The sequence below is a fragment of the Orbicella franksi genome, chromosome 11, assembly GCF_964199315.1.
Source record: "Orbicella franksi chromosome 11, jaOrbFran1.1, whole genome shotgun sequence".
In the NCBI taxonomy this organism is placed as follows: Eukaryota; Metazoa; Cnidaria; class Anthozoa; order Scleractinia; family Merulinidae; genus Orbicella; species Orbicella franksi.
Genome location: NC_138155.1, coordinates 13,364,163 through 13,387,469, shown reverse-complemented (window position 1 = coordinate 13,387,469; position 23,307 = coordinate 13,364,163). Strand labels below are relative to the sequence as shown.

The 23,307-nt window shown below is 40.0% G+C and overlaps 2 protein-coding genes across 2 annotated transcripts; one reads left to right on the top strand and one right to left on the bottom strand.

Moving 5' to 3' along the window:
• The first annotated feature begins 1,997 nt into the window (after positions 1–1,997).
• On the top strand, positions 1,998–9,634 carry LOC145460340 (uncharacterized). Its single transcript, XM_081445120.1, has one exon. It carries the CDS (start codon positions 2,990–2,992, stop codon positions 3,755–3,757), a length of 768 nt encoding a protein of 255 aa, XP_081301246.1. The 5' UTR covers positions 1,998–2,989; the 3' UTR covers positions 3,758–9,634.
• Positions 9,635–22,520: 12,886 nt separating this feature from the next.
• LOC145502122 (uncharacterized) lies at positions 22,521–23,297 on the bottom strand. Its single transcript, XM_081481401.1, has one exon. It carries the CDS (start codon positions 23,295–23,297, stop codon positions 22,521–22,523), a length of 777 nt encoding a protein of 258 aa, XP_081337527.1.
• Between the last annotated feature and the right edge of the window lie 10 nt (positions 23,298–23,307).

Below are 23,307 nucleotides of genomic sequence, written 5' to 3'. Positions count from 1 at the left end.
AACTGAGAAAACCGTCATGTATATCCAAATGGGCAACTTCATCTAGACAAATTACGCTTACCAGGCGGGCATCAACCAAACACGTGCTGTGACAATATCCTATAATAAAGGCACCTCTCTACCACTTGTAGACGTGAAATCTCGAACACAATTGCTATATTACCAATATCTTCGAGAGGCCACTTCAGCTGCACATGTTTTGTTTAAATGACTTGCTTCGGGCTGTCAGTTATGGAAAGTCATATATTTTAAGGTTTGAAAACAAAGTTTATTTATATTCACTTTTAATTTCAACATCTTAGCGGTAAGCAAGAGGACTACTTTTTCTCACCTGTCTTGTTTACCACTGCCAATATTCTAGACAAGACACAGGACACCATCAGCAAGGAAATAAAGAGACCGGGCAAGATTTTAAGAGCGACTCTTTTCATCTCATTGTGAGCGAGGGTTAAAAAAATGCACCAACGCTGAATTTAGAGAACAGAGGTCTTTAACCTCGTGAGAGAATGGGACGAATTTACTGTATGCAAAATGTACTTTTACTAAGAAATGTTTCTCATCAATTTTACTACCTTGCTGATCCAATGGCTCGATAGGATAATATATACTCATAAATTTGTTCACTAAAGCGAACATATATTTTGAGAGGTTCTTCAAACTTTGCATTCATTCATTTTGCCGTAAATCCTCGAGTTAGCACCCAGGGCGCTTATTTCACATTTAAGAAAGACGGAAGGCACCTATTCAAAAGGGGCGTTTAATCGAGAGGGGAGGGGGAGACGCTTACTTAATTTTTCCTAAATCGTAGCCTGACATGATCAGTTTTATAATACATCAGCTGCGGGAAAACAACAACATAAGGTATTCATCGACATAAAAAGCTTATCCAAAGTTTAAATCGCGGCACCATTAGTACTTATATTTTTTTTTCTAAACTTAACGTGTTTATAAACTGAAACAAGAAATTGTAGGTTGCAACTTAGAAGAAAAGAAGCACGTGTCCTGTATTGTAAAGATTTAAATTGCTAATGACTGTGTAAAAAAAGGCTGGACGAGAGTGATTAAACACGACGAAAACTATACATTCTTTGTTGTCTAATTACTCGTCTACAAAGTTGGGGGAGGGGATGGGGGGTGCTTATTTTAAAGTTTGGCCGCTAGGAGGGGCGCTTACTCGAAGGAAACGTTTATTTGAGAGGGGAGGGGGTAGGGGGGTGGTGCTAATTCGAGGATTTACGATATTTAAAACTCGGTAACTTGAAGATGATTAGCAGGCTTTTCTGAAATTTCTATCCGTACCCATTTCTAAATTTCGCTTGATTATCAGAATTGTATTTGGGACATATAGGTTGAACTTGGCTAGTTGTTGGACTTCATCGACACGCACAAGCCAATGAATTGCTATTTTCACTTTCTCCGGTGGAGTAGCCACTTCAATTGCACATGTCTTGTTAAGATAATTTGCTTGGACTGTCAGTTCAAAAAGGTCCTATATTTGTTCATTCTTTCACTGTACGCAGGACTTGTGAGAGGCTCTCAAAAACCATCCATTTTTCTCCAGTCGAAACTACGGAAGATGAAAGACTTGACAGGAGTTAAAATACAAACAAATTTTGTTTCAGTAGAAATGGTTTTCCACTCACGTTGGAAAACATTAAAAAGCTTGCCCGTAGCGACGTCTCCAAAAGCTTAAACTTGGCATTTTTCATAACTTTGTTAAATATTTCATTTGCATCACCTGGCAGTGGATCTTATGTCAATATAGTTATAAACCTTTCTTGTTTTCCAAGGGACTTACAAATTTTCTCTTAATTTAAGTGATAAGACAAACCAATTCTATTAATGGGGAACTGCTTGGAACACTTAAGCTGATCTTGCTCTAAGACTTTCTCACGAGAATTTTGGTTTCTTCAGAAAAAAAATTCATGTTCTGAGGAATAATCATAACGCTTACTTCTGCGAATCGCTTAAGCGTTGACCAGAAACAGAGAAACAGAAGTAAAACCCATATAATTAACATAACTCACAACAAGAATATAATAATCAAATACACAGACTACGCAATATAATTTGGAATGTGTACAACCACCTCTCGTAAGAGGTTTGTGGTGTATTTAAATTCAATTAAGGGAGTGAATGTAAGACAAGGTATATTCTGTTTCAGAATTTTATTGATTTGAAGCTTAGTATTGTCGATTTGCTTTATTATTTACACGAGTTATTTTCTTTTTCATCATTATTCCACATATCTTTGTTCATCAGTTTCTTGCTATAACGATTTTGTACTACTTCCATATTTATCAGCTTTTCCAGGGAGAAGGGTACTCGGTGTCGGGAAGTTTGACATCCACGGATTTTTTTTTTTTAATTCCTGGAAACAGGATGGGCTTTTCTTTCACTGCGCTCCGTACGTTTGAGACCATTAGCTGCTATGTCGAACTGAAGAATAGCCTTTATCTGTGCTATGGTAATTACCTACGTAAGCATAGCACCTCGATTCGGAACGTTGTTTCAAGTTACTGCAAGGCTCTGGGCCTATGGCGGCACTGCGGAAATACGTTTTATTGACGTCACAGTAGCTGGTCAGTGGTCATAACCATCTGTCCCTTTCATCGCCGAGCCTGCGCTTTCGATCAATCACTTTTCCGAGTTCGACGAAAGGATCGGTATTTTGCGTCGTTTTAAGGTCCGAAAGATTCTTGATACTTCTGGGTTTTTTGGCAAGTTTGACGTCCTTAAATGGGTTTTTAATACTCAAGCATTGTTTGCAATGAAAACCGGTACAGGGAAGTCATTTTGTGTGGAGTAATGTGTAGTTTGCTGACTCGAGCTGACGAAGCGTCGATCGTGTTGCTTGACTCGCCGTCGCGTTCAGAATTGTCAAAAACCACGATGGGTATCCAGGCCAAGCAGAAGATTGGTTCTGTATGAAGCTGTTGCATGGAGTTTGTCCCTGGAGTTTCTGGGTGTTTTCCTGGATTCCAAAACAATGGAAGCCCGTCTCCCACTGGACAAGCTAACCAGGACCAAAGAGGCCTTGAATGAGTGGTCTCTTAAGAAATCTGCTACCCTGAAAGGACTTCAGTCCATGATTGGTACCCTTCAGTTTCTCTGCAGGGTTGTACTCCCAGGCCGAACTTTTCTGCAGCGCATTATTAGTTTAACCAAGGGTATTTTCAACTCTAGATGCCACATCAAACTTAATACAGAATTCCGCAAGGACGTTTCCATGTGGCCGGCCTTTCTTGAACACTGGAATGGGGTTAGTTTTTTCCTGGGGGACACTGTTCTCTCCTTTCCAGATCTCCAGTTATTTACCGATGCCTCTGGGTCTCTCGGTTATGGTGGGTACCTTAATGGGCAATGGTTCCAAAGCCACTTGTTCCCTCAGCACTGCCTTAACCCTGTTACTGGGATCAGCATTGACTGGCAGGAACCTTTTGCTATTTATATTGCCTGCTTTCTCTGGGGTCCCCACTGGTCAGGTAAACGTATTTGTTTCTGGTGTGACAACCTCCCTGTTGTTACTATCATTAATTTAAAACGTTCCAAGTCATCCAGGATCATGGATCTGGTCCGCTCCATTACTATTTTGACCCTAGTACATAACTTTACCTTCACTGCCAAACATATCTCAGGGCTGGACAACTCGATAGCTGATTCTCTGTACCGTTGTCAGATGGATCGCTTCCACTCTCTGGCTCCTAATGCCTCACCCACCCCCTGTGCCATCCCTCCATCAGCAATGGCCATTTAACAGCTTCCGTCTACCATTACTTTGGTGCCTCGCTGGCCTATAATACCCATCGAGCCTGTGGTGTCGGCCAGGATCTTTTTATTTCCTTTTGCCTCCTACAAGGTATCATTGGTCCCTCTTCCCCTCTTCTCTCGGCATCTGAAATCACCTTAATTTATTTCGCTGCCCACCTGGCCAAAACCATATCTTACAATACAATCAAACTTTACCTGTTTGCAGTTCAAGATCTCCATAGGCAACATAATTTTCCAGTAAAATTATCAAAAATGTATCGCCTGCAAAAGGTCCTCAATGGCATTAAACGGTCTCAAATGCCTCCCAAATTAACTCGCCGCCCCATAACCATTCAAATATTGGTTTCAATTTACAATTATTTCCAACCTCCCCAAAGTTGCAATGTAGACCGTATAATGCTGTGGGCTGCCTTCCCCTTAGCCTTTTTTGGTTTTCTACGTACAAGTGAATTCGCTTGTAATAGCAGTAGTTTTGACCCTACTGTCCATGTTTGTCTAAGGGATATTACCTTTATCCCTAACATTGAATCCCCCAACCACTTGCTTGTTTCCATTAAGCAATCCAAAACCTGACCCCTTTCCCAAAGGCTGTACCTTAACCATAGCAAGGTCCAACACCTCTCTCTGTTCTGTGATGGCTAGGAGAGACTACCTGCTACAATGTAAACCAGCTGCTACGGGCCCTTTGTCTACATTCACCTTTGTTTACCTTCCCGTGCCTCCCTGATTAAGGAGCTCCGTTCTGCTCTGCAATTTGATGGCCTACCTGCTGATCATTAGATCACACACAGTTTCCGTATTGGTACAGCTACCACTGCACCCGCAGCAGGGGTGTGATGTAGGCTCTGTAGCTGTCATCTAAGGTTGTCACCAGTTCTGTTATCTTCCCCCCGATTAGTCATTGTGCAATAGCCTTAGGTCAATGTCCAATGTAACGCAATCGTTTTACCATATGGGAAATCATACGACAAAGCTCCCAGTGATTTTCCACCATGCTCTCATGTGATTTCAGCGTGCTATACCCCCCCCCCCCAACTCCTTCAATCCCCAGTTAGTAAAATCCCATTGTTTTCTGACCCTGTCCCAGTTGTGAGCTAGTATTCAAGCTAGGTCGTTCTCTGCTTTCCCCTCCCTCCCTGTATTGGTAGCTTTGTCCTTTCCCATCTTTTTCCTCCATGTGGTTATAATTGCCTTTCGTGAAAAGGTGGCTTTCGCCTGCTAAGCCTTCTCGGTTTATTCACTGCCACGTTCTATTTGTTATATTGTGTGTAAACCATAGCTGCTTAGTCAATAAAGGTTTTTTGGTGGCAGGGAAGTGCAACCTAGGCTACACTTCGCCCCACAGTAAATGCTATGGCCACCCTTGGAAATAGGTCCGGATCTCTCCAGGATGGTGTCATCGTACCATCTAACCTATTGTCCTCCCAAAAGGGCACCCCCCTTCTGGTCCATCCTATGTTACCCCCAAGGAAATAGGTCCGGATCTCTCCAAGATAATGCCATCGTACCATCTGACCTATTGTCCTCCCAGAAGAGCACCTCTGTTCTGGTCCCCTTAGTAACATAGGTTCCCCTAGAGACGCCGCTACTCTAGGAGAGATAGGCTCTGTCTTCCCTGCCACCCATGTTTTGCCACCATAATCAGCGTTTTGTTTCTGCTTACTGCGTCTACCCAGCAAAGGCGGGGGAGGGATGCATTGTTGTTACCCATATAAATATCCTCGCTGGTACTGTTAGATCTGCCCCTCCCCCTGTATGGATGTGGCTTTAATAAATTATACTAAATTGCACAGGAGCAGGGTCTCATTAATAAGCAGAGTAAAGCAATCAGAGATTTCTTTGACATAAAAGATCTGCTAGTCATTTTGCCGACAGGCTATGGGTGAAGTTTTATTTTTAGCTGCTCTTGTTGATTGCGAGAAAAGTCGAAGCTAGAAATTCAACATGCCTTTTGGTGATAACTCCACTAGTCAGCATTTTAAACCACCATATTGGGTGTGTTGCACTGAAAAACTATACCGTGCTTTATGACAAACTTGATCGCATCATGGTGGCCTTTAAGTTGATAGACAAGATGCTCCTAACTACCACTGGTCACGGACTATTTTGTCTCCACTCCACAACAAATAACAACACAGCATCGCTGAACCAAATAAGTTTATTTTGGGAGGGCCTGGCGAGAACCAACCCGAACACAATCAGTTTACAATTTACATGACAAATCCTTGAAAAGCAACCAAGAATAAAGCTATCTCCGCACGTACAAGTCATTTGATAGAGCCAGTAGGGCTGCTGAGCAACAACACCTCAATTAATACACAAAATATATGGCCTACTTCTCCGAATAAGCAATCAGTCTTGGTACCAGTTAGGCTGGGGGATATCAGCTCCGTCATTACATTTGTCTATAAGATAAACAGGCCATCTTGGCCTACTTCCCCAAATAAGCTCTCATTACAAGCTTTGTGCCAGTTAGGCTGCCAGTTAGGCTGCCAGTTAGGCTGCCAGTTAGGCTGCCAGTTAGGCTGGGGAAAATCAACTCCGACGTACAATATAAATAAAATGCAATATAAACCTAAAGTGCAAAATACAAGAAGAAAACGAACAAGTCTTAAAAACTAGTAGAGCTGAGCAACCGCTAACAAGGCAAATGCGGTTTTTGTTTGGACGCCAGAAAAAACCTGCCAGAAAAAACCCCTGTGGGGAAAATATGTGCAGGAAATCTGGGTAAGAACCAAGGCTCAAGCTCCAAGCGAATAGAAGCCCATCCTACGAAGGCTTTACAAAAAGGAAATTTGAACAGCCGATCCTACCAGACTGGAAGCATGGTACCTAGAAAAGAAAGAACTAAACAAAGAAAGAATTAAATGAAACGAAAAGAAAGAACGTGGTTGGTTCTGAAGCCTAGATGACAACCACGTGTTATAACCGGTGTTATATACCCCTACATGATACCCCGGCCTGGAACCCAGGCCCTTGTTGTATCTAGTACCGACAAAATAGTTATTTCAGCCTTATTCGCTAGCCCACTCGTCCGAAATAACATTTTTAAACCACAGAATGAAACTTTTTACCGTTGGTGAGTATCCTGGTCCATTATACAAAAACATATGATTTTATCAAAGGCAATTCATCCTAATGAAAGGTGACCTAGAGAGGGTAACGGTTGAGAGAAATAATTTATCCAGATAGTCTTTAGTTTTATGGTAATAATTCTCAAGTAACTTGAACCACTGCTCTAGCATAACAAACAAAAAAAACATGACTTTAGTTCTATGGTAATAATTCTCAAGTTACTTGAACCACTGCTCTACCATAACAAACAACAAAAAAATGACTCTGAAGTGTGCAAAAAAGTAAATTCGTGAGCACTGATAATGAGTAGTAGCCTAAGAAAGTCACAGGATACATCATGTGGTCAACAAAAGACTTCAAAGTTTAATGAATCTACAAACGGCAAACACAATTTAGTCCCACATTCATTGATCTACTGAAATGATTAGGTTGGTTCAGTCTTCGTAAGTTTTGTTGGAAGCTCCTATTCGGAACGTGTACCCTGAGGTGAATTATCAAAATGTGGTAAGCCACTTTTTGTAATTGTAGAAGTCGCCGTTGCATTTTCGCCGTCGCATTTTGTAGCTTTCTTTGTGTTTTGCAACCCCTCAGACGACTCATTAACTGCTTCTACGGCTTTTAAGATTTTCATTTAACCTAGCGTTACCACTGAAAAAGTATAACATATAGATTTAGCCAAGCCTAAAAGCGAAGAGTCAAAGTTATTTATTTGGATGTTGTTAATTGTCAAAATAACGTATTATGTGAGGCAAAGTTTGTAGTTCCGGCCCGAAATTGCACCACATCTGCGTTGGATTACATTGTAATGCGAATATTAAAAAGCTTAAACCATTAAATTAAGAGGGCTATTGGGCTGAATTGTATGCCCTAAATAAATCGATGTGCAAGAAGACAGGCAGCGGTTTTCTGTTTTGGACACATTCCTCGTGTGTATGACTCCACACACAACAAACCAACTTGCATGAAATTTTCCTACAGGATTGCTGATCAGCAAAGCTTTATGATTTTGTGATAATGAGAGCGAAAAATTGAGCCTTAATTCAAGGGCAGATTTCAAGGGCAGATTTTAAGGGAAACAGAGAGCCCTCCTTCCGACGTAAGTCAATCACTTTTAGCTAGCAAGCACTCTCTAGATCTCTCTAGATGTCGCCCTTCACATAGCCCAGCGCCTGCTCTCACATCGCTCAGCGGATTCTCCTATATTGAGAGGGGTCGAGGAGCACTGGGAACAAGACATTTACCTGCCATTTTCTGGCAAGTTTGTAACCCTGAAAAACACGTCTGATTTAACCATTTTAAACAGAGTTTTCAGGTCTCAATTCAGGTCAGTTTTCCTTTTTTAGGTATCCGAAAAATTCGTGCTCAGTTAGAAACATGTCAGATCATAAGCAACGTGTACAGGTGTAGAAAGACCTGTCACTGAAAAATTCGAAGTTGAATTGAACGCCATGAAATGTGGACACGAGAAGGCAGCCAATAGGTACAGTTCTTTCTTTATTAAAAAGGTTACGAGGTGAGCCATCTGATTTTTTTTCCTCGTTTTCCCTTGTTGATAGCGGTAGGCTTTTACGTTATAGGGTTGGCTACAATTTTTCATTGTAAGTAAGCCTATTTACACTTGGCTTTTGATTCGGTCAGTCTCGGGGTAGACAATCTATAAAAATCGATATCGAAAAAACACTTAATAAATCGATATCTATAAATAAACTGAATTTAAGTGTTATCGATGCTATCGATCAATCGATAAAAATCGATACTCACAACCTGGCGAAATCGTTTCCTGCCACTCAATCAGACGTTACAGCGGTTATCTATCACACGCGACCTTCAGCGCAAAAACGTCTTGAGAAAACCTAAGTTTTGGTGGACGTCAATCATCTCCGCCTCCTAGCCGACTGGATGCAAAATTTACCTGAAAAAAACAGTCTGAAACCTTACTGCAGTCCACTAGTAAAAATTATCATTTTACTTTCGGTATGTACGGCTAGCTCACTAAATACATCGGCATTAAATATTCCTTGAAATCTATAAATGAAGACGTTTGTCGGGTTTTTTTTTTTCAACGGCCATCCCCATGCATGAATGACCCCGAGATCAAGCAAATCTGTACGCGAGCGAACAAATTATTTCTGCACGTTTTTTGCTGGGGTTACGGGATGAACAATACGTAAACCTATAAAACTTGTAACTTATTACCTTACAAAATTATAAGGTTTATAAGAAGTTTAGGTCTTGTTCAGTCCGGAGCCTCAAGACAAATACGTGCAGAAATAATTTGTTAGCGTGTAGATTTGCCTCATCTCGCGGTCATTCATGCATGCGAATGGCCGTTGAGAAACCCAACCCGCCCGTCTTCAGTTATAAATTTCAAGGAATATTTAATGCTAATGTATTTAGTGAGCTAGCCGTACGTACTGAAAGTAAAATGATCAGTTTACGAGTGGACCGCTGGAGGGTTTCAGACTTTTTTTCTCAGTTAAATTTAACATACAGTCGGCAAGGAGGCGGAGATGATTGACGTCCACCAAAACATGGGTTTTGTCAAGACGTTTTTGATAACCGCTGTAATTTTACTAGGCTTTTGTACACATGCTTTTATTTTCCCACTAAAATGCTCCACCTTAATGCTCCATTTTTCCCACTAAAATGCTCGGTCTCCTCCCAAAAAGTCACTAAAATGCATGCTCGGTTAATGCTCATACATAGGGTTTCTTAAATTTTAATAATTTTAAAGTTTTAATACAATTAACAGCTCAGGGTGCTTAAAAAAATTGAAAAAAAACATAAAAAAACGTATACGTAGTATAACGCAACGTTTTTAATAGTTTTAAAGTGCCACTAAACCCCATTTTTTTTTTTCCTTTAATAAAGTCTACTAGTTTCCCTGATTATTTCAGCGAAAAATTATCTCGACTGATAAAATCCCTGCGTTTTTACAGGCGTTTAAACATGTTATTTCTATGTTCATGACCGCGCAAAGTGGGATCTGGGTGGAGCTTCTAGTGACGTCACTTCGGGAACCGGACTAAAACACTCAAGAGACTTTTGACTGAGCTTCGAGGGCTGTCAAAACATTTTTTGGGTTATTTGTGGTTCATATTTAATCAAAACTGGACAAGAACTTTTAAGTGAAAGAACTGTATCATCTAGCATTACAATTCGGAGTCTAGCGATTTGGACGGCTGCGATGTACATATGTTTTTTTATATATATATTTCGAAGTGCGGGTCGCCAGTCGAGATCGCCGCGTTGTATAATTATATTTAGGCCGGTATCGACAATTTGCTGGTCCATTTGGGTTATAGAGGTACAAATAATGACTGAAGAGTTAGCTTACAGCTCTTAAAGAGTTATAAAGATGTCAATGAACACGAAGAGTTGGTAATGCATCAGTCAATTCCAGCAGTGCCCATCCCCCCCTCCGGGCTAACCCCCGGGCATCAGCATTGTTTTTTTTTTTAAATGGGCAAATTCCCCGGAGTGGGGACACATAAGCTGTCTAACTGCCCCGGGGTGGGGACGAAGAAAGAGGGCAAATGCCCCGCAGTTTTCCAATTAATCAGTGAATAAGACGGTGAACTGTTCAGTATTTTAACGCAACGGTAAGACTTCAAGGACAACAGCACGTTTTAGTTGATTCTGATTATATTTATTTCTTTATATTTGTTTTTAACAGTTTGCCAGAGGATAGCTGGGATTGCGGCGGACGTGCCCCCAGCCGCGAGCGACGATAGGCGCCTGTATTCAGTGAAGAATCAAGACATTTTAAATGATGATGCATTGCATTTTAAGCTCGCAAGATCTGTCTTGAGGATCGCATCATTTGAATTCGCCAACCTTAAGTATTTTAACTCCACTTTCATGAATTTAAAAAATCCTAGGCTAGTTTTGAATGCGAAATGCAAAATAGTCGTGTTCACGTCAGTGATTGTTCTGTGATAAACAAAATATAGTTCACCTTGTCGCTTATATTTATATGGTTTCAAGTAATGAAGAAATATTTAAAACATACCTTTAAAAACATCTGCAAGTTTCTCTAGTCCCGTCTTTCCCGATGAACTCATCCAATGGCACTTTCCAAAACACGCGTGTCGAATGCCCGGGGATCGCCCCGGGGTACGCAAATGCCCAGCCCCCAGGCCGCGATAAAATTGCGGATGCCCCTCCCCCGGGACTGACAACGTGAGCAAATGCCCCGCTGTTGCCCCGGGGGGGGGGGGGGGGGGCGGGCGGAGGGCACTGCTGGAATTGACTTATGCATAATTTGACCTAATGGAACGTGCAAATTTCGCAGTGTCAAAACATTTTTACATCCAAACATTAATTTCCCCCGAAATACAAGTTAAAATGCGATGCAGTCGTACTCCACTCCTGCCAACTTCTCCAGATCAATGATTGAAAATAGTTTTAACATAAGAGATAAGAAGAGATGTCGGCAAACAATATTCGAAGGTGAGGTAACTTTTCGCTTCGTTATTGTCGACCGACCGTAGTATATGCATACTCAATTACTTTGTACGAACACAAGCTACGCAAATTTGCATATTTCGCACTAGTGAAATCATGGAAAATCCTTCGACAAGATCTTAAAGAGAGGTTCAGTATACCATCAGTAAAATGAATACATTTCTAGTTCACTGTTATTTTGAACGAAATGTCCATTTTACGCACGCTAATAAATTGGGAATCCTCGACTTATTAGTTTGCCTGTCAGTTGATTGACAAGCGCATTCTTCTTTCAGCACGACAATCTTCGTCGGTAGCTATAGAGTCGAATCTTGATCGTTTGTTTCACTTTCCTTATATATTTATAAATGCTTGATCCATTCTCAGTTTGTAGATTAGATATATTTCGTTCCTAAAAGACGAAGCTCAAAGAACAAAACAATTCTGTATTCGGGATGGCAATTGAGAAACTTCAGAAGACTGTTGTATTGATCTTACAGAAATCGTTCAAAAAGTAAAGCTGAATTTATTTTCCTCATAGTATGTATTCATTAATACTCATTATTATATGGCTTTGGCTTGTGGCCGATATAACGCGCACTCTGATTGGCTAAGAGCGAGATCTGAGCGGTCACTATGCAGCCGTAATGCCCACGGGCCGATTACGGATTATGCAAATTAAGAAGAGCCCGGCTCTGAAAATTCAAGCGCATTGAAACGATGAAAGCCGATTAAAAACAGTAAGAGAAAGTAAGTAGCTAATAGTTTAGCGATTATTCCTTAATAAAACTAGTACAGAAGTCGTTTTGACTTACCAGCCGGTAACCTTGGCGAACACTAGTGAAAAACAATCAGAGTTTGCCGAGTCTTAAGTAAAGCTAAAATCGCTGAGTGAAAAACACCATCGGCAGATCTGTCATGCATCCTGAGCAGAACACCACGAAGAAACGTATAAGTTACTCATCTTAGTCACAACAATTACGGAAATATTGAACTCCGTCACAGTTCTCATCGAATAGATTCCCTCGCTTTAACACAAGCAAGTGTAAATCAGCTTCCAGGATCATCAGATGTAAACCATCGGGCGGTTTCTGTCGGTAACAGTGTTTCTGATAACTGTAGGAAGTTTTAGACGTTCACAAGACTTGAAAAGTTCATCCATAAATCCCGGAGTGAAGAAGGCGGAAATATATTGTCGAAAGCGAATGCGAAGATCGAGTTATTCTGAGCAGTTCATTCTGAAGCATTAGTTGGTTTGAACTATTTTGAAGCACTTTCTGTCTTTTCTATATGCGTTGACGTTTCGCCTCAAAAGTCGGAAAAACTCCCCATCAACTTGTAGCACCACGATACTAAAATACCTTTTTGAGGCTGTGACAATCACTTTTCCCGTAAAGAAACGTGTGTTTTTAACGGAATACGTAATACAGTGGTGAAGTTCACTGACTGTGTAGCTTTGCACTGGGTTTGAGACGATGAATGAATCGGTAAACGCGCGCATCGCCGGATGTAAATTGACAACTTCTGCTCGAATATTTTTCTCTTCCTTAATTCATGAGTCATATAATAAACAACTTAATAACCTCGACCGTTCGGTCGTTACGGGAAAATCTCAAACCTCGACCTACCGTATTGACCTCGCTATCGCTCAGTCAATACGGCAAGGCCTCAGTTTGAGATTTTCCCGTAACGACCTCACTCTCGGTTATTAAGTAGTTAATAATTTCGCTTTAGTGTATCTGTAGTCTCTCGTCGTAACTGTTGTTAATTGTTATTTGTAATATCGTTAGTTTATTAGTTGTCTTTAATCATTGTTGTCAATTCTAGTCTCTTTAGTTCTCTTGTTACCTTCAGTTGTATTTGGTTGTACCTAGTTGTATATTAATAACTCGTCCAAACATGACTCGCCTAGATTAGCTCAGCTATCTGCGGGCATGTTATAATTGTAATTTTAATTTGATAACAAATAAAAATGTATGTATGTATGTACACGGCCGGATTACAGGCGACCTCCGGCGTGCGTGTGTTTTTATTGAAATCCACAAATACACAGCTACTTCACCGGTTCAAAGCCTCAACAATCTTCTTTGCGTCGTTGTAGAACGTAGGTTTCGTTTACTATTCGTTTAGACTAGTCTCTACTTCGAGAACAAAAAACGCTGTGCGTTTAATTTACCGTGTAATTTCCTCACTTATAATTTCGTCCGGGACTCTGAGGATTGTTTACGCTCGAAATAGTCAGATGGCTTCCAGCTTATCCCAAATTCGTCTTATGCAGTACCTTGACAATTTCAAGCTTTCCACTAGAGATAGAGAAGAATACACAGGCCATGAAAATCTCTACGTTTTTACAGTAACGGCGAACCCGAGATCGACGAAATCCCCAATGGCTCACGGCTTTAGCTTCGCACAATCAGCCCACTTCTTTGGTCTTTTTCGCGTTTCTGGTAGAGTTTCATCGAGATAGAGGTACTGAATGAAGAGGAATACTCTATTCTACGCATCCTGTATTGCTACAGCCTCCAACATATCTTACTTGCATTCTGCAACGATTTCGACACACACTATCGCATGTTCGCATACATTCTTCTCAGAAACAAAATATTTAATTTATTATTCCCGAAGTGACGTCAGAAGCCAACTCGTCCCATTCTCTGCTATTCCTCGGTCGTGAACAGGAAAAGGGCAAATTTACAAACTTAAAAGATTCATAGAAAATTACCGAAAATAGCTACAACGATTATTTTTACACAGTGGTAATCAGGAGAAAAAACATATCAGCGAAACAAATTGGGGGGGGGGGGGGGTTAGTGGCACTTTAAGGTATCAGTAAGGGGAAATTTTACCATTTTGCATAATTTTACTCTTTTTAAGCGGTTGGATAAATCGTAAGGTTAGCTTTAAGAGATATATATATATATATATATATATATATATATATATAAACCCTTACCAAAACAGCTGTATTTTTAAACTGATTTTAAACTGTTTTGAACGTATTTTGACGATTTAAACAGTAGTTTGAAGTCACTATAGGGTATTTTTGTGCTATTTCGTACAAAATTCAAAATTTCGCGTCTTGTTTGTAATGTATTTCAAGTATAGTTAAAACCTACTTCATGACATTGGAATGATTTTCACTCTGTTTTTAACGTAGTTTGAGCTCAAAACAGGGTTTAAATAGGGGATTTAAAATCTACTTTAATACTATGGCCACAAAAATTTCGTTCAAACAGTTTAAAAATTCTAGTTAAACCCTGTTTTGAAAGTTATGTTGGCAATGGCTGTAGGTTTAAAAAGTATTTTACAAATTTTCAGAGTTAAAAGAGTCTTTAAATAGGATATTTAAAATGTAGTTGACATGTCAAGAACATAAAATATGTTTTACATAGGAAGTTTAAAACCTATTTGAGATAGCAATTCATATTATAAGCTTTAAAATACAACCAAAACAGTCTGTTTTAAACATATTTTAAGTTTTAATCAGGCGAGTATACTATTTAAATAGTAGTTTTAAATAATGACAATAATGTCTATCTTAAAAACAGATTTTAAATACATTATTTTTGCACTATTTATAAATCTAGCCCAATGGAAATTTATAATTCAATCAACATAATTTGCATCCCCTTTTTGAAAACTGCTTATAGTTTCTTTTCACTCAAGCTTTACATACAAAACCTTTAAACACAATGATTCTCAACTGTAGTGAGTTTAGTTTACATTGTATCTAGAAAACAGCAGGTAAGTTCTATACTATATGTACCATGCTGGGCTAGCGCACGCTCATGAGTGGAACTTTTTCGCCCACTGTTATCAACCTGAACTGTACAGCAGGAATACAACAAAAATAACCATGCAATGTTTCAAAAGGGCGGTGGGAGAAGACCAAGTAATTTTGAACTTGATTCAAGCCCTTCATCCACTGCATGATTACATGTATAACCATTTTGCATTTAAAACAGAGGTGAAAGCCAGCAGCAGCCTAAATTCTCTTTTCAAAAAACATTGTGACGGACAAAGCTCTTTGGAGCAAGACAGTCCCAGAAATCAGCTGCACTGCTTCTCAAAGGGGAAATAAAGATCTGGCTAAAAATGATCCACCAGTGCCTCAGTCCCCGAAAGAGGGCCCTTTTATGGCTGAAGGATAGAATTTAAATGTGGGATGTCGTCTGAAGTTTTTGATTTAGTTTTGCAAGCAGTATATTATATCTACTATGTAAATTTGATGTTCCTTCTTGGAATCAATTTCACGACTAAGCCACTTCACTTGGTTAATCTCATGAAGTTATGACAAAAACAGTGTGAATCTTTGCCTGTAAATTTATACTGTAAATCAGATCCAGGTCCTCTTGTTTCATTAAATCATTGTTTGGCCTTGTTTGCCAGGAACTTTGTCTTAACTTTTGTTTATTATGCTGTGATTACTCATGCAAAAGTGTTATCGGCTGTAACCTCTGGGAACTTTTTAACATCAGCTGACAGTTTGAATTTTCTAAAAGCTTCCTGCAAAACTGCTTTAAAGAAATAATTACCAAGCATAGGATTTGCATCATTTGGTGACATAATACCAGTACCATAAATTCCAGTTTTGGTATAGAAGAGATCACAGGTGAGCAGACATTACAGTCTGTTTGGTGACCAAATGGACACAGGCACATGCTCAGGTTCTGGCTTAGGAACCGGCTATTTCATAGCTCTCAGCGGTGGCTGTCATTCTGGCACTGACTCTGTGCCAAGTGGTCACGCATAAGGAATTTAAATTTGGGTGCCCCAAAAAACTAGGACCTACATGTAAATGTAAGAGTCTCTTCCAACATCAAATATAAAACTTAGAGTGCAGTGTGAATAGTGTTTAGGAATCTGTATTATAAACATTACTCTATTGGAATTAAATAGATAAACTCACATATCATAACAAAATATTTGGCATAGACATCACCTAAACAAATGCAAAATTAGGAAAACAAAAAACTTACACTTTGTGTGTACATGTAAGCTTTTAAGACTCTCTCAATATCAAAATTAATCAATAATTTAGCCAAGCCAAAAACATGAATCTGTGGACAAACTAACCTTTTTGCAAAAAAAGCACTCTCTTGCCACCCTGCATGTACATGTATTCCTGTCTTTCTTTTTTCTCGAAGTATCAAGCACTGTTTATAACCAAAATGGCAGGCAAAGACTGAACAACTCCAGGACTTCTCAGAGGAGTTTTTCGATAGGCGTTAAAGTAAATCCCAGTCTTCTCTAAAAGGACATGGTCACAGATGCCATGTTTGTTCACAAGTGAGGTTCAGGTTGAGAGCGTGTGCTAGGCCGCATGTACATGCACAATATATAAGTTCTATCAAAAGTGTCATCACTTTAAAAATTTACTAGAAGCAATCAAATCTCTGAAAGCAACAACTAATAACTCGAGGAAAATTGATCCAAGTAATTGGTTGACATTAATTATTATTGATTGGGGCCACTCCTAATGGCAAAACATGCCATCACTCACAAAGATCTCAAAACAAATCACAAGAAATGACAACCACTGAATATGAAAAAGAAAATTGCTTGTAGTAATCAGCCAGTTACTTATTGTGGTCACTCATCATGGTATACATGCTTCAAGATCTTGCAAAAGTGCTGTCACTCACAAAGTACACCAAAATCAAGATCTCACCACCAAATTCCTTTTTTTTTTTGTTCTTTCAAACAATTCTTTTTTTCTTGTTTCCCATATGAGCAGTTACAGTTTCCCAGATTTGACAGTCATTTAACAGTTTAGTCATTATTGTTAACAATGTAGGAAATCCATTTTTTTTTTTGTCTAAACAGTTGTTAATGATAAAAGTTGTTGTTCCAGTCTGTTATGAGCGGACTTATGTTGAATTTAGTGGTTGGTTTCAATGACAGATGTTGTGACCAGGCTAATATTATAAGAGTCTGTGCTCTGATCTGTTAACAAGAGGCATTCACTACTAACATCACAGCAAGCTGGCAAAAAGCACCGGTTCCTTTGGTTTTAAAACCAAACAAATATATGTATCAAATTCACAATAACTGTGAATAATAATTATTATTGGATGAGGTTGAGCAAAATATCATGATTTGTCAGTGGCAAGCAGATCAATTATTCACCGAAGCTGAAGGCTGAGGCAAATAATTGATCTGTGACCACCCAGTTTGGTTTCACATTTAAATCACTCTCTCGCAGCTCAGGGAAGCGATCTGCCATTTAAATTATTTCACCTGAGAGCTTGGTTTCAATTACGCATGAGACGAAAATTCAATATTATTTGCAGCAAACACAGTTACACGGCACTACGCATGAGCAGATCATTATTTGTAGGCAGTTATTTACAGGTCACTTGGTGGGCTCTCAGCCAATGAAAAGGAAGACAAAATGCATCAAATGATAAAAAGATTTATTTTTCAGTTGTCAACAATAACATTTCAGAACACCTAGAGGCCTTTGCGCATTTGCTTGGATGCCACCTTGCAAACTAGAGCACAAGCTTCAAGATCTCGCGAACAACAACTACCGAACCAGCACTTGGAACATTTCACTATTAATTATGTACATGAATCAACTGCATTATCCACTTACCCATTCATTCATGTCCTAGTGGGTTATTCTGTAACTGGTTAAATTTTCTCTGTTTCTTGAAAATGTTACAAGCAAAAGCGAATAAAGAACCCTCATTGGACCACATAAAAACGCCTTGGTGGTAAATCACACTGATTCCACAAATCTTTCCCAACTTAATTGTTTCATCTGCCTCAGTTTCTTGCAAAGAATGAAATACTTCAGCTACATGTAGTTTTCTGTGTTTTCATCCTTCTTTTATTACTTCGTCCTCTTGTCTTTCATTATTTTTTCTTCTTCTTGCCAGGTAATTTCTTCTTCCTGAACCTTTGTTGTGCTCAGCCATATTTTTTGGAAATATATCAACCTGCCACATAAATGTAGTGCATTCATCTAATCAAAAATTTGGTGAATTTGAACTACACTGAATGCTTGTCTATCCCCCACTGAAGATCAAAACTAACATGTGCATGGGGAGAAGTCCCTAACACTAGGCCCTTCAACCATTTTCCAGAGCCCCTTTGTGTGAATATCATTTTTGCCAAGAAATCTACATCCATAATATAGAAGAATGAAAATAATTAAAGTAAAATTAACGATAGAAACAATAGGGCGAATACAGGTTGAGTGACACCTAACGTCGCAACCAAAATGCAAGGATTCGACTGTTCATGGCAGGCTTGATTCAAGCTTGGATTTCATGTGTTATAGCATGCAATTAGTCAATACATGAACATGTGTACAACGCATTCTCGCACGACAACAAAGTGCGATTCCATTCATTCGAATGTCCCAATTTTGTTCTTCGAGAGTTCGGACCCAATCGTTCGATTAAGTTCGATTGATTTCGATAAAGTTCGTTTAATCGAACGTTCGATTTGGTACGTGATTAGTTACGTCTGGAGCAAAGCCATGCATCTAAGAGAACGCTTCTTTTATGAATAAACATTTGGCGCATCCAAACAAGAAGACGCCAAGCATTACCCGCGCATGTCTCAATGTAAAATACCTGAAAATACGCTTGAAAAAGTTACGAGGGCTGTAAACAAAAAAATGGAGTTTAAGCACATAAAATAAACAGATACCGTACCGTTAAAAATCCTGGGCTAAGAACTATATCCAATGTGGCGATCGATGCCATCCTCTTGCTTCGTTTTGGCGGTCGTAACTTTTGGCGCAAACGGATTTTCCGGTCGATTTTCCGCTGACCCACCGGTGCAATACTCTGATGCGAGCATTTTGGTCAGCTGTGATTGCATGAAAGATCATGTGAGTGACCACGTGACTTGTTTCCATTTCAAAATTGCTGTGTAAAACGGAGGTTTCGTTTCAGTCGTTCAAAACCAGTGCAACAGTTCATTTGTTTGTTTGTTTTTTACCTTTTACTGGACGAAAACTTAAGGGACCGAACCGAATCATATGACTCGTGGGTGCAGCGACCATGATTTGTCTTTCTGATAGACTTCAACTTGGTAATGTCTCAAGGAAATGGAGGTAAGCCGACCATCTTCTGTCTTGGTGTGTCTTTCATTCGAAAAGATGCATGCACATGTAAATACATGTAACATATCTGTAACCACATCAGCTGTTTTATCGAATAAGATGATTGCCTAAGAAACATAGATCTGAATTTTGAATTGTTCTTTGTCCAGTCTACATAATTAGGTACTGTTTTATATACATGTATGATCAGTTATATGACAGTTACATGTTTGCAACTGTGTATGCCATTTTTGTGCAGCCGTAAATTACTCATCCATTGTGATCATTTTACTATCTTGACATGGCATAAACTGATCGATCTCTTCGTAGGGAAATTAAAGTGCGAGCTGTGGAAGTTGAATCAAACAGTTTGTTTTTCTTCAAGTGGAAAGGCAACTTTATAGACTTAACATGATAACAAAACATACATGGAGGCTAAAATATTAAACCCTGCAATAACTAAACAATGCAGTAAATAATTTTGTTTTTATTTTCAGCTTTGAGAAACAGGAGATGGAGAGTGGTGCTACCCTGTCAGGGCCAAAGTCTCTGTAAGTCTGATAGGGGTCTTTCAACTGCCTTCCGGTTACAAAGTTATTGCTGCAATTCTGCAATCGTTGGTAAATTTTTAAAGGAGGAAATAACTAAATTTAGGGTTAGAAAGGAAGCTGTATGTAGCTACTACAGTGATGCCACATCGGTGAAAGTACAGTTGTTTCTTGTTGGAAATGAATGAACCTTACAACTTGATGGGATAATTTTTGTTAACTTGTAAATAATAATATTATCGATCATATATTACATACATGTACACTGCTGCTACAAAGTTTATTTCAAGGGGAACATGGTATGCATTAATTATATCTTTCATGATGGAATACTGTAGTTTTTGTAAAACTTTACCTCAAATTGCACATGACCTTGACTTGTGACAGCTTGGGCTCCCTATAACTTACTGCAAGTGGTTTTCGTTTTTTAAGCTTCATCTTGCCAGGGCAGGAAAAAAAAATGTAATCTAGCTGCCCAGTGGGCCATTTTATTTTAGTTTTCAGTTGGCTCCACTAAAATATTAATAATGCCCAATGGGCACGTAGGGTTCATGCCCTATCAACTACATCATTTACTAGTTGCTGTCTATATTCAGTGATAGACTATAACAAAATGAGTTTACTGGCACTATGAAACTAGGTGAAAGAAACTACCAACAGTGACACAATTGTTGTGTCAGATACAAAGTATGCTTGGATTTTAAATTAATCCATTCTTTCAACTCACTGTTTTGCTCATCTTGCAGTCTTAAGTTTTGAAATAGGCTTTGATTGGAAATTATCATTCACAAGATTATATGTACTGAGGCTAATTTCACTTACCCACCTGACCAGACCTCCAAACGTCCATTTTCGCTTGCCCAAGGGCAAAATTTACTTGCCCCAGGCAATGGGATGTGGGTTTTTCCCTGCCCTGCTTGCTAAGACTACGAGTATTCCCTCTTTGGCTTAGGGCCTCTTCATATGAGCCTGGTCAACCAGCCTGGCTCATTTTCTGAGATCTCACCTCGCCACTCTTTCCTTCGTAAAAATTTTGATGTGTCCATATATGTATGAGAAGCCAGGCTGGCCGGGTTACTGAGATCTCAGTTTTTGCGTCCAAGATCTCAGTGACCAGGATGAAAATTTTCCCCTATGAATGCTCCAGCCCGGGTAACCAGGACGAAACTTTTTAGGCAAAATAGCTTCGCTTTTGCAACACAGTACTTGGCCAGTTACCGGGCTCATATGAAGAGGCCCTTAGTCTATGTATCATGCATGACACAAAAGAAAATCAACTTTTTTTTTCGCTGTTTTCATTTGCATCACAGACAATAGACTAAGCGAAAGAGGCCGGGACTACTCGTAGTCTGAATATCTGTAGGCCCAATAAGATGGTGCAGCTTTAATTGCTATATGCACTTGTACATGTACATAAAACAAGTCCATGACTCCAAATCAAACCTACAACTTGCTTGCAACTGTAATATGGATGTTTCGCACCACGGATCAGGGTACTACTCGAACTGAAGACACACCAGGAAAATAAAGTCCACGGGATCTACCAGTTGTTTTGAACTAGTTTAATCAGCACAAGCTAGCTAGTCAACTGAATGCAAAGGCATACATGTGGGTTGACTATAGCAATTCTAAAAAATCGGTTCTAACCTAAAAAACGAAACAGCAAAAAACATTCTCCAACATATCGTCCATATACTCACAATTCTGTAAGGCGTAATCCCGTTTAAGACGCGCTATTTTCCTACTTTTGTACAAAGAGCACAAACACACTGTTTTCGATAAAAGGATTACTTTCTACTGATCTCTTGATATCCTACTCGTACCAATCCACGAACGAGAGCCATAATCCGATTGGCTACTAAAGCAAAAATGGCGGGAATCTCGCGTGTTCGGCTTTATCACTAAGAAAACAAACATAATGTCTAAAAATAAACAAAACTCTCAACGAAGTGCAAAACACTCGGCCCCAGTGCGGAAATTAGAGCCCTAATTGAGCAACGATCAATATAAGCACGAAGTTCAATTCGACTATATCTTATAAGCTAACAGTTCAGCGTTCTCCAGTAATATATAGTCTTTATTGTTCCTCTCCACTAAGCTCTTGCTTTGTAGCATTAACGCCCAGCTTGTGGATCGGGCGGTCGTACTCGCCATTCCGAGTCCTAATCCGTACCTTCCTGACCAATCCATCCTTGCCCGGGTAAGTGTTGGTGATCAACGCCATCTCCCACTGTGATCTCTTACGGTTTGGGTTGAGCTCCAGGACCAAATCGCCAATTTTGACATTCTCTCTCTTCTGAAACCACTTGTTCCGCGGCAGGAGTGTCGGCGCAAAGTACTTTATCCAACAAGTCCGAAATTCGCCAGCTCTGTTTTGGACACTCCTCAGTAAATGCCTGGGATTAACTCTGATTTCTTGCTCGGGTTGGGAGGAGGATTGTGTTGTCCGATCAGGATGTCGTTCGGCGTAATTGGTGGTTCTTCCCAGATGTCCTCGGAACTTGGGTAGAGGGGCCGGCTGTTGATCATTTAGGTAGTTTCAGCCAGGAACGTCCTCCACTGTTCTTCAGTAAACGCCTGGTGCTTGCACACACTGTTGAGGGCTTGTCTGACGGACTTGATTAGCGACTCGACAATTCCGTTTTGATGACTTGTGGGGTGTTCCACTGCCACTCGAAATTGTAGGCAAATTCCTCTGAAACGGTACTTTGTATCTTGGGAATGTCCCAGCCTTGCATCACCTCCCTCAAGTATTCCTGTGCTCCAACAAAGTTCGAGCCACAGTCCGACCAGCACACGTTTGGGTGGCCGCGTAGGCACGCGAATCGACGGAAGGCCATTAGGAAGGCTTCAGTTGTTTTGTGTGTTACAAGCTCCAGGTGAATTGCTCTGGTTGTTCTGCAGGTAAAGATAACGACTTGTGCTTCTTGGAGTGTTCTCCGGTTCAATCGGATCTGCAGTGGTCCGAACATATCCATGGCTGTGTTCGAAAATGGGGGAAATCCGGCTGCTACTCGCAAACTTGGTACTTGGCCCATTAACTGATCGAGGGGTTTTCTGCGCAGTTTCCGGCAGATGACGCACTTGCTTACAACGGCCTTGGCCATTTTCCTGAGCCCGATAATCCAAAATTTTCGCCTTGCCTCATGCATCAGGCTCTTGTAGCCGCAGTGTCCTCGTTTCCGGTGTAGGTGACGCAAGAGGAGGATCGCCAGTTGATGGTCTCTGGGCAACACGATAGGGTTTCTCATGTCTTTCGGGAGGATTCTGGCATTTTCAAGACGGCCATGAGCTCTGACTAGCCCTTCCTCGTCAGTTTTGGCGATTAACTTCTCGTCGAGACGTGGTATGTCTATTGGAAGCTGACTCCATTTTAAAAGCTGTAATTCTGAGTGCATGAGTTCTTGA